The 16,323-nt window shown below is 41.7% G+C and overlaps 1 protein-coding gene across 1 annotated transcript; it reads right to left on the reverse strand.

The window, feature by feature from the left end:
* Positions 1 to 8,865: 8,865 nt before the first annotated feature.
* Positions 8,866 to 15,377, reverse strand: LOC140212344 (leucine-rich repeat-containing protein 14B-like). The gene is made up of 2 exons (XM_072283048.1): positions 14,453 to 15,377; positions 8,866 to 10,507 (listed from the first exon to the last, which is right to left on the reverse strand). The coding sequence occupies exons 1-2, from the start codon at positions 15,355 to 15,357 to the stop codon at positions 9,862 to 9,864; spliced, it is 1,551 nt and encodes a 516-aa protein (XP_072139149.1). The 5' UTR covers positions 15,358 to 15,377; the 3' UTR covers positions 8,866 to 9,861.
* Between the last annotated feature and the right edge of the window lie 946 nt (positions 15,378 to 16,323).

Below are 16,323 nucleotides of genomic sequence, written 5' to 3' on the forward strand. Positions count from 1 at the left end.
TTTGATGTTGCCAACACTGAGCCCCTGAGGTGATCTACTGCTGATGCGATCTGCACCTTGGTCATTTCCGAGGCTGAAGTACATAGATGTTTCCAATGAGTGGACAGTCACAAGGACGCGGGACCGAATGGCGTCCCAGGGCGGGTACTCAGGATGTGTGTGGCACAACAGGCAGGTGTGTTGACAGACATTTTTCATCTCTCCCTCTGCCAGTGTCAAGTGCCCTTCTGCTTCAAGACATCCACCATTGTCCCCTGCACCTAAAAAGACCAAGGTAACATGTCTGAACGACTGGCGTCCTGTCACACTCACATCAATAATAAGCAAATACTTTGAGAGGCTGGTCAAAGACATATCTGCAGCATGATGTCACCCACACTGGGTCCCCTACCATTTGCCTACTGACAGAACCGATTGACAGATGATGTAAAAGCCACAGCTCTACATGTCGTCCTTATACACCTGGAGAAGAAGGATGCTCATGTGAGAATGCTGTTCTTGGACTACAGTTCAGCATTCAACACCATAACTCTCTCCAGGCTTGACAAGAAACTCAGTGACCTCGGCCTTCACCCTGTTTGTGTAGCTGGATCCTGGACTTCCTGTCAGATCGCGGCAGGTGAAAAGAGTGGGCTCCCTCACCTCTACCCCTCTGACTCTCAACACAGGTTCTCCTCAGGGCTGTATCCTAAGCCCCCTCCTTTACTCTCCGTATACCCATGTTTGTGTCACCACCCACAGCTCCAATCCTCTAATTAAATTTGCTGATGATACTATATTGATTGGGCCTAAATCAAATAATAATAAGGCGGCTTACAGAGAAAAAGTCATCACCCTGACACAGTGGTGTCCAGAAAACAACCTCTCCCTCAATGTGGCAATAACAAAGGAGCTGGTTGTAGACTACAGGAGGAATGGAGACGGGCTAACCCCTATTGACATCAATGGATCTTGGGTTGAGAGGGTGAACAGTTTTAAGCTCCTTGGCATACACATCACCAAGGATCTCACATGGTCTATACATACCAGCTGTGTGGTGAAAAAGGCCCAACAGCACCTCTTTCACCTCAGACAGTTGAAGAGGTTTTGTATGGGCTCCCAAATCCTAAGAACTTTCTACAGGGACAGAATTGAGAGCATCTTGACTGGCTGCATCGCTGCCTGGTACGGGAACTGTACTTCCCTCAATCACAGGACTCTGCAGAGAGTGGTGTGGACAGCCCAGCGCATCTGTAGATGTGAACTTCCCAATATTCAGGACATTTACAAAGACAGGTATGTAAAAAGGGCCCGAAGGATCATTGGGGACCCGTCACTCCAACCACAAACTGTTCCAGCTGCTACCATCCGGGAAACAGTATCGCAGCATAAAAGCCAGGACCAACAGGCTCTGGGACAGCTTCTTCCATCAGACCATCAGACAGATTAATTCATGATGATACAATTGTATTTCTATGTTATATTGACTGTCCTGTTGTACGTACTATTTATTATAAATTACGGCGATTGCACATTCCACATTTAGACGGAGATGTAACGTAAAGATTTTTGCTCATGTATATGAAGGATGCAAGTAATAAAGTCAATTCAATTTTAAATAGTTGACATCTTAATACTAGCCTTCCTGCTCCAGTAAAAAGAAACAGCTTCATCCCCTCAATCCTGCCAAAGTCTCAAGATTTCACACTTCTTAATATGTGTATTATTTCTCTAAAATACAGAGGTTACAGGCCAGTTTTGCTCACAGGATGAACCGCTCATTCATGGATTTGATCTAATTATAACAGGACATTGTCTCATTCTTTTATCATATCCTTAAAGTACCATTTGTTGATTTTAATTGTTCAGTGTAAAATTGCAAGGTTTCTACTTAAGAGCTGGTTAAACAATGCAGATAAAGAAATAAACGTTTAGACAGTGCCATCCACAGCTTCAGGAGGTTCCAAAGCTCTTTATTTCTAATCGTATTTCTCCACTTCTGAAGTAACCATTGCAAGCATGGTTATGCTCATTTTTGGATGTCAGAGGGAAAGAAGAATGGACCCATTCCCAAATCAACAAATAAGATAACTTACATCGAATTATCTACATGCAGTGCAGTGTAACAGACAACTCAGCCCAACAGCTTTGAGTTCCTCCATTTTTTCCTCATTTATCACTGCTAGTTTCATCTAGCATTGCTTTCCCTTGCTGCTGTTCATTGACCACAACTCAACCATTGCTTAACTGCCATTAGGTTGAAGGAGTTTATCCTGGGTTCCCTTCGGGCTTTATTGGTGCACTTTATATTTAGGGCCACAGTGTTATGGAAAAATACATCACAGAAACAGGCCCTGCAGCCCATCTAGTTAGTTACTCCCATCGCTTTGCATCCAGACCATCGCTCTCCATACCCGTATCATTCATGTACGTATCCAAAGCTCTCTTAAACTTTGAAATCTAGCCCACATGCACCACTTGCATGGGCAGCTCATTACACAATCTCACAGCCCCCTAAGTGAAGAAGTTTCCCCTCATGTTCCCCTTAAACTTTTTGCCTTTCACCCTTAACCCATGACAACTAGTTGTAGTCCCACCAAACATGAGTGAAAAAGTCTGCTTGCTTTTACCCTATCTATACCCTTTATAATTTTGTATACCTCTATCAAATCTCCCTTCAATCTTCCATGATCCAAGGAATAAAGTCCTAACCTATTCAATCTTTCCTTATAACTCAGATCTTCCAGTCCAGGCAACATCCTTATAATTTTTCTCTGTCCTCTTTCAAACTTGTATATATCTTTCCTGTAGGAAGGTGACCAAAACTGCACACAATACTCCAACATCTTATGCAACTTCAACATAGCAACCCATCTCCTGTACTCAGTACTTTGATTTATGAAGGCCAATATGCCAAAAGCTATCTTTATGAACCTCTCTACCTGTGGCATCACTATCAAAGAATTATGAACCTGTATTCACAGATCCCTTTGTTCTACAGCACACCTCAGTGCCCTGCCATTCACTGTCTAAGACTGAAGTCCTACTGAAGTGCAACACCTTACACTCGCCCACATTAAAATTCATCTGCCATTTTTCAACCCATTTTTCCAGCTTGTCCAGATCCCGCTGCAAGTTCTGATAGTCTTTCTCCTTGTCTGCTATATGCCAGTCTTGGTGTCATCTACAAATCTGCTAATCCGGTTCGCCACATTATCATCCAGATCATTGATATTGATGCAAACAACAATGGGCCCAGCACCGATCCCTGCAGCACTCCAGACATTACTGCCACTCTCTGCCTTCTCCTACAATGTCAATGACGAACCCAATTTACCGCCTCACCTTGAATACCAAGCAACTGAACCTTCTGAACTAATCTCCCAAGCGGGACCTTGATAAAGGCCTTGCTAAGGTCCATGTAGACAATATCCACTGCCTTGCCATCATCAACCTTCCCGGTAACTCCCTCAAAAAACTGTATAAGATTGGTTAGACCTGACTTACTGTGCACAGAGCCATGCTGACAATCCCTAACCAGTCCATGTCTATCCAAATACTTATATATCCAGTCCCTCAGAATGCCTTCCCACAACTTTCACACTACTGATGTCAGGCTCACCGGCCTATAATTTCCTGGTTTATTTTTAGAGCCTTTCTTAAACAGCAGAACATTAGCTATCCTCACCTGTTGCTAAGGGTGATTTAAGTATCTCTGCTAGGGTCCCTGCAATTTCTGCACTTGCCTTCCACAGAATCCGAGGGAACACCTTGTCAGGCCCTGGAGATTTACCCAACCTAATTTGCCTCAAGTTAGCAAACACCTTCTCTGTAATCTGTATGGGATCCATGAACTTGATGCCGCTTTGCCTCACTTCTATAGACTCTGCACCCATACCCTGACTAGATACAAGTGCAATAAATTCACTTAAGGTCTCCCACATCTCTTTCAGCTCCAGGCATGCACTACCAATCTGATCTTCCAGAGACCAATTTTGTCCCTTACAATCCTTTGCTCTTAACATATCTGTAGAACCCCTTAGAATTCTCCTTCAAGTGTCTGCTTGAGCAACCTCATGTCCTCTTTTAGCCCTCCTGATTTCTTTCTTTAGTGTTCTGTCACCTGTCCTATCTCATTCCTAGTAGGAGAGCAAGCATTGCACTCTCTCTTTTTAGTTATAGTCATCGTCATAGTCATACTTTATTGATCCCCGGGGGAAATTGGTTTTCGTTACAGTTGCACCATAAATAATTAAATAGCAATAAAACCAAAAATAATTAAACAGTAATATGTAAATTATGCCAGAAAATAAGTCCAGGACCAGCCTATTGGCTCAGGGTGTCTGACCCTCCAAGGGAGGAGTTGTAAAGTTTGATGGCCACAGGCAGGAATGACTTCCTATGATGCTCTGTGCTGCATCTCGGTGGAATGAGTCTCTGGCTGAATGTACTCCTGTGCCCAACCAATACATTATGTAGTGGATGGGAGACATTGTCCAAGATGGCATGCAACTTGGACAGCATCCTCTTTTCAGACACCACCGTAAGAGAGTCCAGTTCCATCCCTACAACATCACTGGCCTTACGAATGAGTTTGTTGATTCTGTTGGTGTCTGCTACCCTCAGCCTGCTGCCCAAGCACACAACAGCAAACATGATAGCACTGACCACCACAGACTCGTAGAACATCCTCAGCATCGTCCGGCAGATGTTAAAGGACCTCAGTCTCCTCAGGAAATAGAGACAGCTCTGACCCTTCTTGTAGACAACCTCAGTGTTCTTTGACCAGTCCAGTTTATTGTCAATTCGTATCCCCAGGTATTTGTAATCCTCCACCATGTCCACATTGACCCCCTGGATGGAAACAGGGGTCACCAGTGCCTTAGCTCTCCTCAGGTCTACCACCAGCTCCTTAGTCTTTTTCACGTTAAGCTGCAGATAATTCTGCTCACACCATGTGACAAAGTTTCCTACCGTAGCCCTGTACTCAACCTCATCTCCCTTGCTGATGATACACTCTCCAACTATGGCAGAGTCATCCGAAAACTTCTGAAGATGACAAGGCTCTGTGCAGTAGTTGAAGTTTTTGGGATTTCTACCACAAGTGGAAATAGCTTGTCCATCAGCACTCTATTAACCTGCCATAATTTTACACTGCTTTCTCCTTTCCAATGACACAAGCTATTATTCAACGTGTTCTAGCTTTCCTTAAAGTCGCTGTTCCACTTCTTCCATCCAGATAAATCTTTTATGCACCTACTGCAATATGCATATATTCTTTCTGTTATATAGAAACCAAAACTTTGCACAGTATTCAATTCCTTCCTCCTTTTTGCAATATTGTTGTACAAAGGCATTTGCTATGTTTCCAATAAACTCACCACTCCACAAGTAATTCACTTTGGTTGCAACTATTTTAATGGAATATTATGAGATTTTCCATAATACAGTAGAACTTCTTCCTGATTTGGCACTGTGAAAGCAACAACATGCAGATCAATAGAACGCTCCTCTTACTTGCAAATTTTGGGCAATTGTACAGAATACAAACATGTTATCAACTTCAGGAGAAGAGAGGAAATGAGAAGAGTGAAAGAATAGGACAACTATCAGCTGCTAGACATATTAAAAGTACCAAGCAAAGTAAAAGTGAAGAGTGTCTTAATTAGTTCAAGAAATTCTGCTGAACAATGCACTTCCCACTCAGTGATTACCAAATGATTTGTCAGTGATTGCAATCCATTCTCAATCAGCAATGCTTTGAATCCCTTTAATAATGGACATAATTCAGTAACGAATGTTGCTATATTAAGGCAGAATTAGTTCGCAATCAGGGGTTATTGTCAAAATCATGTGAGGGAACTTGATGTCGAAAAGGAATATGTTAGCAGTTAATGAAAGGCAACATGAAATAAAATACCAGATCAGAGGCATTGAGAACCAGGGTACTGAAGGCCCAAACCTTTCAGCTGGGATTTGACATGCTTAATTATCTCTTTGCACAAGATGATAAAAACTTATTAATTTCAAGCTACACAAATATTGATTGGCATTTCATGTGTGAAAGAGATTCTGTCCAACAGTTAATTAAAGGAAAATTTGCTGTGAGAATTGTATCATACATGCTTTCACTAGTCTTTTTTGAAAATGGAAGTAAGAGGTTCTTACCAGCACTTCTGATGTGAATCCATACAGTTAGATTTTTGTCCCTTCCACAACATTGAAAGAGCTCTGATGAAGATAACTAGAGACGTGCTTTATGATATTGGGATTGGTTGTCTGTCTCTACTTGTCTTTTCCGTGTTTCAGCTTCTTTAGCAGGGTTGACCACACCATGTTGACTCAAATCCTTTTCACAGCCACCCAGCTGGATGGGATGAAGTGAGGGGACAGCTGGAGAATCATTGTTAATGATTTCTCTTCATACCCTTGGTTCCAAAGATTCTGGTCATGCTCCCACCAATTTTACCATCTCATTGACACCATCGACAAATGCAACATTATTTTCCACTAATTCACAGATGACATGCAGCTCCCGAACTTTTCCAAAGCCTATAAACTGTCAGCCTGCTTGCCTGACATCCAGTACAGGATCAACAGGTATTGGCTCTGTTACGTACCCCGTAACTGGGTTGCCAAACCAGCAGAAATGGATCACTCAGTTGGAGTCTGGATTACTAGAACTAAGAAAGTTTTATTAAAGAAACAAGCAACACAGTACTCTAATCAAAAGGATAACGAATGCAACAGTTCAGCAATGATAAACATACATGTACACAGAATTAAGATAACAGGATCAATCAAGCTCTGTCGTTGTCTAGGGGTAAATGACCAGTTTCAAAGTGACGCAAAGTTCAGTTCAATTTAGTTCAGTTCAGTTCGCAGTAATCGCTGCCGTGGCGATGGACAGTGGGGGGAAGGAGAGAGAGAGCAAAACGAATGAATATTCAAAATGACTTCCACACAGACCTTCGCAGTCAGCTTTCGGGCGAGTCCTTTGTGATGTCATCTGAGGTCACCGACCGTGACCCCTCCGTTTCCAGATACGAATCGTTTCCCTGTGGTGAACCTGGCACCCAGGCAAGGGTGGACACACACCAGGTTCCCGCCGATCGTGCCTTTCCACCCTGTGCGTTTATGGCCCGGTACTTCCCACCAACTTGCGAGAGACGCACCGCTTCCAGGGTCTTGTTACCTCGAGTGTCGTGTGTGTCCTGCCTTAGCGAACCTGGCCCTTTTTATCCCCCTGCTGGGGTATCGCCTGTCCATCACTTCAAACAGTTCAGGGTTCAAAGGGGGAGCCGATCTTGACAGCTCTCCTTCCTTCATTAACATCTCCAAATGCTGCTCCATTGTTTTCCTTATCTCTCTCTCTCCTGAAGACAGGTGGCAGACCAACTGCTGATTCCACTGGTGCCAGCCCAGGCCAGCTACATCTTAATCTATGTGTATTCTTGTCACAGCTCCAACTAAACTTTGAGAAGTTTGAAGCCATTAACTCCCTCCTCTTCACTAATCGCATTCAAACCCACTCTAAGATCATTAGTTATCTCGGTTTCATATTGGACATTGGAGGCAGCCTTGAGTCTAAAGTCTATGCTCTTACTCCCACCACAAAAGCATCATAGGATTCACCACTAACTCTGTTCTTTGCTACTGAAAGACATGTCCTTGCAATTGATGTCTCTAGAATTGATCATTCAAACAGACTAATTTCTGGCCTCTTTTATTTCACTTTCTATAAGCTTCAGATCATTAAAATCTGCTGCTCAAGACTCATTCACTCACAAACCCTGTTCCTGCTGATCTATTCTAGCCTTTGGCTAACCAATGTCTCAGCCTAATCCCTAAACTCATTATTCCCTTGGGTTCCTGTCCTTTAAATCCCCCTTCCTCTATTGGGTTCCTATCCAAATTGTTACCATCCCAATCCAGTCTTAAGCCCTCTATTTTTAATTAACTACCTCCCCTCTCTCCCCTCTGATTCCCTTTACAATTTTGTCCTCTTTCAACCAATCCATTCTCCATCAATTGTCTGCCTCCCCCTAAGCATTTTCTCCTCGATGCCCTCACAAATTCAGCTCCTCTATCCTTCTCATCTTCGTCCTCTAAATTACTGTAATTACCATGATAATTCACTGCATCATTCACAGATCCTGTATGATCCACTGAGTTCCTTCAGCAGTTAGGGTTTTTTTTTGCTCTCAGCATTACCTGTTGCCCACTGTAGACATTTAGTTTCAATCAGTGTGTAATTTGCCTGGTTATGCTAGAATTAATTCCAAATAGTATAGCTAAACTATCTGCAGAGTTCAGATAAAGAAAACTGGCAGCTGGGTGCTTAAAAAGCCGCTTTCCAGCTGTTAGGTTTTGAACCACATTGAAAACAAAGTTTCCATTACCATTTCTAATCCATTCTTTGCTCCATATAGTCACTAATATAAGTTAACCACATCCTTACTGCTGAGGTGAAACTGGGAATTTGGATTTGCATCTGGGTTAGCTCTGACCAGGGGAACAAATGGTGAATGTTAATACTGGGGGACTGACGTTCTACTTGTTGCTCCTGCCATCAGGTGGTTTCTATATCAGTGACCCAATCATAAAATAAATAAAAATACTAGCTTTTAAAAGTAGTAGTAGTAGTTCCATCCTTGGACTCACTTTACACTGCACGCTGTCGGAGCAGTGCTGCCAGGATAGTCAAGGACACGACCCACCCAGCCAACACACTTTCCGTCCCTCTTCCCTCCGGGAGAAGGCTCAGGAGCTTGAAGACTCGTACGGCCAGATTTGGGAACAGCTTCTTTCCACTGCTGAATAAGACTGCTGAACGGATCCTGACCCGGATCTGGGCCGTACCCTCCAAATATCCGGACCTGCCTCTCGGTTTTTTTGCACTACCTTACTTTCCATTTTTCTATTTTCTATTTATGATTTATAATTTATATTTTTAATATTTACTATTGATTTGTAATCCGGGAGCGGGAAGCGCAGAATCAAATATCGCTGTGATGATTGTACATTCTAGTATCAATTGTTTGGCGACAATACAGTATAAAGTATAAAGTAAGAGCATGTGAAGACCGTATGAAGCAGCTGTGTAAGGCTTTTAATATTTCATGTATTTAGTACAAAGTCTGATAACTTACAGATGTTCCATTGTGCTTTGTTCACACAGTTTTTCAATTCCTTGCTATCTTTGACTTCATGTGATATTCAAATGGACGTGATTATCATAATCAATGCAGTATTAGGATTAGTATTAGAAAACTATAAGCAGTGCGGGATGACCAGAGAATAACATTTACTTTATAATTTCTTGTGTAGTCTTTCTACAGTGTAACATTTTACATTAGCAATGGCTGGTACAGTTTGGAAGACCTAATCCAAGTTGGTTGTCCTTATCTGAACCTTAATTTCCAGTCACTTCAGTTGTCTAATCAGCCTTTCTTCTGACTTTTGGTGTTTTGCCAGAAGAGATAGAAAGGGAACAAATGTAATTTAGTTACACATTGACAGATAGCATTGTCCCTTCAAACGACAATAAAAATAACAAGTAGGAATAATGCCTGGATGATTGTTGGTTACCTTCTGTCCTTGGTTCTATGGTTGGCTGGCTAATTTCAATTTTTCTGATTCTAGTGATGGACAAGGCTGGAGAGAAGATTATTAATCTTGTTAACCTTTTGTTTCTGTATTCCAGTCATATTTTTCCTATTCAAATATGTCCATGTCCTTCTGGGAGTAATTATTGCAAGAAAGCCCAACAACCTTTCAGGTATTGCATTTCAGTTCTGATCTCATTATACTTATGAAAAATAAAACTCCTCTTCTCCCCTTGATTAAAATATAATCAAGCTTTACACTTTCACTTTTGTGCTAATCCTTTTCATCAAAAGATGTTAAAATGTTGGAGAGAGCATCTTTGAATGATTGAACCATTACAACAGCGATCTCATTGCTGGTTTCTCGAATGTTGGGATCAAAACTGCCAAAGATTGGAGTTGACACAGCAATATCATTTCGATTGGCCTGCAGCAATATCATCATCAATTCGTGGTGTATCTCCTCAAACTTCTCCCTGTCGTATTTCACCAGGTTTTCATCCGAGAGTGGATAAGTATAGGATGCAGGATAGCAGTCCCTAGGGACAGGAACCTCAACTTTACAAAGCACAGGGAGCTCTGTAAGCACTTCAAAGATACGATAAAGGGATCTTGATGTGAGTGGGTTCCCCAGGAACCTAAACTCTGTTAACCTTTTGCAGGGGTCTAAGGCCAGCATCAATAGATGGATGTGTTCATCACTGATGTTGCACTCCTCCAGTGTTAGGCTCCTCAGAGTGCCAGATGCCCGGGTAAGCAGCTTGAAGAAGGTTGAAGGGAAGAAGTCAACAATACTGTGGCCACTCATGTCCAGCACCTCCAGATATTCAGCATGAAGACTGTTGGCCAGATATGCCATGTCTACATGATTCAGACAACAACTGGACACATCCAGAGACCGCAGAGGAGTTTTTAAAGGACTGTGGAGATATAAAGTTTAAAAAAATGCATCATGTTTCAAAATAATGAGGACTCTTGGTGTACATTCCATTATTGCAAGATGCTCCTCAATATCAATGAATTACTTTTGAAGTACAGTTACCATTTCAATAAGTTTGTGCTAGCAAGAGCTTACTCTATAATATGATAAATGGTCAAACAATCATTTTTTTTAGTGAAGTTGTAACAAGACTAAAATTATTCAGAATGAGGAAACTTCTCATTCTTCCTTGAAATAGCATTAACAGATTTTTACTATCTATTGAGAATCAGGTGGTGCTTCAATTTAACATACACTTCTTGACAATGATACCACAGGGATGAAATATTCAGGTTTTATTATGATCTCAAAATATGTGGCCTGTCTTAGTAGTTCCTTTTTTGGCTCCAAATCAAGCTTTGTCTGATTACTCCCTTATGAAGGATCTTCCATGTTTTCATTGTGTTAAAGCATTAAGGAAGAAATAGCGAAACATTTAGAAAGGAGTGGTTCCACTAGACAGACACAGCATGGATTCAGAAAGGGCAGGTCCTGTTTGACGAACTTAATGGAGTTCTTTGAGGACATGATGAGTGCAGTGGATAGAGGGGAACAGGTGGATGTCGTATACTTGGATTTCAAGAAAGCATTCGATAAGGTGCCGCACAAGAGATTTATAAATAAGATACGGATGCATGGAGTCGGAGGAAGTGTATTGGCATAGAGGGTGGATTGGTTAACCAATAGAAGGCAGAGAGCTGGTATAAATGGGTGTTTCTCCGGTTGGCAGTCAGTGGTGAGTGAGGTGCCGCAGGGGTTGGTGCTGGGCCCACAGTTGTTCACCATTTACATTGATGGTTTGGAAGAGGGGACTGAGTGTGGCATAGCAAAATTTGCTGATGACACTAAACTGAGTGGAAAAGCAAATTGTACAGAGGATGTGGAGAGTCTGCAGAGGGATATAGATATGTTAAGTGAGTGGGCCAAGGTCTGGCAGATGGAATACAATATTGGTAAATGCAAAATTATCCATTTTGGAAGGAATAGTAGAAGAGCAGATTATTATTTAAATGGTGAAAAATTGCAGCATGCTGTTGTGCAGAAGGACTTGGGAGTGCTTGTTCATAAATCACCAGAAGTTGGCTTGCAGGTACAACAGGTTATTAAGAAGGCAAACAGAATGTTGACCTTCATTGCTAGAGGGATTGAATTCAAGAGCAGGGAGGTCATGCTGCAACTATACAGAGTGCTGGTGAGGCCACACCTGGAGTACAGTGTGCAGTTCTGGTCTCCATACTTGAGGAAGGATATACTGGCTTTGAAGGCAGTGCAGAGCAGGTTCACCAGGTTGATTCCAGGGATGAAGCAATTAACCTATGAGGAGAGACTGAGTCACCTGGGACTATACTCTCTGGAGTTCAGAAGAATGAGAGGGGATCTTATAGAAACATACAAAATTTTGAAAGGGATAAACAAGATAGAAGTAGGAAAGTTGTTTCTATTGGTAGTTGAGACTAGAACTAGGGGACATTGCCTCAAGATTCAGGGGAGAAGATTTAGGACGGAGATGAGGAGAAACTGTTTTTCCCAGAGAGTGGTGAATCTGTGGAATTCTCTGCCCAGGGAAGCAGTTAAAGCTTCTTCACGAAATATATTTAAGGAACAGTTAGATAGGTTTTTACATAGTAGGTGAATTAAGGTTTATGGGGAAAAGGCAGGTAGATGGAGCTGAGTTTACGGACAGATCAGCCATGATATTATTCAATGGCGAGGCAGGCTCGATGGGCCGGATGGCCTACTCCTGCTCCTATTTCTGTTCTTATGTAAAGTTTTTGTGGCAGATCTTCCCCACAATGTTCTATCAATGCTGGATACTGGAGATACCATTCAGATACCATGTAGTGCAAGGCTGCTCAAAACAAGAAAGGGAGGATTCATGATCACGTGGTGCATACAGAAGCCCTGTATATATGGTGGAAAGAGCACACCACCTCACAAAATGCCGTCCACTTGCCCTGTTAGCCGCAAATGTAAAAGAATGTACAGTTCCCATATTTTCCTCATTAGCAATCTCAGAACCCACAAAACATAGAAACATAGAAAACCTACAGCACAATACAGGCCCTTCGGCCCACAAAGCTGTGCCGAACATGTCCTTACCTTAGAAATACTTAGGCTTACCCATAGCCCTCTATTTTTCTAAGTCCCATGTACCTATCCAGGAGTCTCTTAAAAGACCCTATCGTTTCCACCTCCACCACTGCCACCGGCAGCCCATTCCACGCACTCTCCACTCTCTGCGTAAAAAACTTACCCCTGACATCTCCTCTGTACCTACTTCCAAGCAGCTTAAAACTATGCCCTCTCGTGCTAGCCATGAAACCAGAATTGAAGCAAGTGAAGCCCAATCCCAAAAGGCTGTGTGATACCTCGGTGGCAGACAACTTAGATTCATCATCATAAAGCAATTAATAAAAAAATGATTGTGTCAATGTTTTACTGAAAATTATGAAATAACATTTGGACTATGATGCAAGGCATCAGAAGGAAGACAATGACCCAATTTATTAAGTGATAGTGAGGTTATGAGCAGAAGGAAAAAACTGTTAATTGAATATCAAATATACATAATTGTTTTTTGACCTAGGGAATCAAGGAACCCATGAGAGGCAGTAATTAATTGGCCAGGAATTTGGTAAAGCTAGATGAATGAACGTGACAGTCAAAAGGACCTAACATAATCGGGGGGGGGGGGGGGGGAGGGGGAATATTAACCTAAATCAGTAAATACAGATTTATTTTTGAAGTGGATTAATGGATTGGAATGAATGATTAAGTAATGCTTCAGTGAAAAACAACTGCAGACATTTTTTGTAATGTCTATAATTATTATCACTGATTAATGTCCCAGAGGACTAGAATCAAGATCAAATGTAAAGAGAACTTACACTTATATGGTGAAATGTCTGTCTGTTCCAACCAATCACGTTAACATTTTTTTTCAATTACTGTCAAAGCTGTAATATAGCCAACGATAATAATCAGATGAACATATCCGAGTTTGGTTGAGGGCTAAGTATTGGACAGGGTCCTGAAGAGAATATCCTTGCTTCATTACCTCCCAGCTCTTCTTGGCATTAGAACCGGGATGTTTTATATCTATTCATTTCATTCAAAAATTCTGCCTTTCATGGTGCAGTGCTCCCTCAACACATCACGGGAGCTTCATGCTCAAGCCGCAGGACAGGTGCTGGAAAATCCAACCCTCAAAGCTGTCACCTATGACATCTACGACAATTCAACCACGTGATCCACTTCCTATTTTATAGTCAGAAATTATTTTTGTTCTTATATTTCCAAAATAACCTTTACTCTCCGTGGCGTTGTAGTTAATGAAAGGGTATAATTACGAAATAATATGAACAGATGGCTTTCTTGCTCCCATTGCGAATGTGTTTACGTATGGAATAGGTGACAGGATTGTTGTAACTTTAGGACATTCTTGGGAAAAGGCATAAGCAATTCAAAGCCGAAAACAGTAAGGGAAATAATGGTTTAGGAAATTTCTCTTCAGAGCTCTCTAATGATCAAAGAAGTAATCACTGAAAAGACACAGGAACCCACTCAGCATGGAGCCTATGCTGCCTTCATGTTAAGCAATCGAATGAGTCGCATTCCCTAGTTCTTTATATTCCCCCTCCTCTACGTACCCAACTGTAATTAGAAGAATCTAATTGATTCTGTTTACACCAGTTTACAGGTAATGAGTACTAAGCCATAAATAGACACCATGAAAAAAACATTTCCTTGTATTTGCATTTTCTTTTATTCAACACTTTAAATGCGAGTCCAATGGATCTTATATGGGAACTGCTTCCTCTTATATACCCCAACTAAACCTGTCATTAACTTGTGCACTTCAAATTTAATGGCCACCCAAACATACCTGAGAATCTTGCGTATTCGTCCAGTCAGAACTGAGAAGGCCAAGCTCAGCTCTGTAAGAAATTTCATTCCACTGAGCATGTCACCAATTCTCACCAGCAGAGATTCATTCTCAGGAGTCATTCTACGTACATCAAAGGTTCTTGCTGGGAGTGTCAGTGATCGGAGCTGTGGGAATGGAACTTGGCTCAAGAGGAATTCAAAATGCTCCATTTCCATGTGAATATTGTGAACTAATTCCAACTTCTGCAGAGTTTCAGGCTTAACTAGTTTGATTATGTAAAAGAATTTCTTCAAAGTCAAACTGTCCACCCTGAGCTCAATGCATGTGATCTTCAGTGGACACTGCTTCCTCAATAAAAAGGCCTCCACCACTGTTTCATAGTTCCGCTCTGTCACAAACATGCTTATTAATACCTCAATTGAAATATCTGACACCAAAGGACCAAGACAAGCAGCCTCTATCTCCACTAGCAAGTCAAAACAGGTCCTTGCCATCAGCTCAGTTCTTCCCCATCTCCCCAAAGTTTTGCCACATTTGCAGGCCTGAAATTCCACATCAGCAAGGCCTGTTAGATCAAACTTCTTCAGCCGCTTTGAATATGTCACTGAACTATGTAAAACATAACTCTTCAGCCCTGTCAAACATGCTTGCAAGCAGAGTTGGCAGGTACTGTTGCAGAGATCTTCCTCACAGTCCGGTGTTCTTCCCAGGAGCTTCTTGATGCTAAATTCTGACAACGGCCACTTTTCTACTAAGCTATGAATCACTGTGTACTGCTCCAACATGTAGCTTGCTTTGAAGAGCAAAGGGTACAGATTTTGTGCCACAAAACCAATACTTCTCCGGGCAACCTGGGCATTTGATACCAGCGCTTGGGCACAGATGAACCGCAAAGTCTTCATTATTCCTTGCTTCTGTTGGTCTTGCAGCTTCCTATGTAATGCGCGACTTTCTGGCTGACCTACTGACTCACTCAGATTCGGTGTCATATTTTTAGCAACAGCTCTGTAGTTTCAACTGCTGTCTCCTGAATAGGAGGCATCCCAATCATGTGTTCAAGCTAATGGCTATTTTAATTTCAGGCAAGCTTCGACTGTGACTGCTTTCTTCTGGGAACTGCTTCTCTGAGATCTAAACAATTTTGTCAATACTACTGACGATGGAACATGGAGTTAAAAATTGGGCAAAAGAAGAAATGGGAATGCAAGGAAATACTTTCTTTCAAGCAGAGACCATTTATGATTTAAACAGAATCAATGAGTACACAGCAGATTTATTTTCATCAAATATCCCTTCTTGATCATCAATATGTTGTATTACAGCTGGAATGAAATATGCGAAACTATAAGAAACTTCCATTTTTATAGCATTCTTAACACACATTTTTATGGTGTAATTAAAACTTTGACATTGAGCCATATGGGGTGTGAGGACGATGAACCAATAGCCTGAACAAAAGAAAAATTTTAAGAATGATGTTACAATAGATGAGGCTTTATCTTATTATCATCTCTCTAAGCCCAATCACATTCACTCACTTGACACACTGCTACGTCCATTATTGGAAGAACTGAGATTTTTCACAAGCTGAGTGTTAGGAAGGTTAAAGCTAATTTTGTTTTCCAACACAAATTTTATTTCAAGGCCATTGTTTGCATTTCTGGCATCTGCCTAAAACTGAACCAAACAGATTGCAAACGAGCGACAATCTGCAGATGCTGGAAATCCAAGCACACACACACAAAATGCTGGAGGAACCCAGGAGGCAGGTAACATCTATGCAAAAGAGTGCAGTCAATATTTCAGGCTGAAACCTTTCAGCAGGACTGGAGGGAAAAAGCTGAGGACCTTTTAAATCTGCTGCTCTG

This window comes from Mobula birostris, chromosome 19 (assembly GCF_030028105.1).
Source record: "Mobula birostris isolate sMobBir1 chromosome 19, sMobBir1.hap1, whole genome shotgun sequence".
In the NCBI taxonomy this organism is placed as follows: Eukaryota; Metazoa; Chordata; class Chondrichthyes; order Myliobatiformes; family Myliobatidae; genus Mobula; species Mobula birostris.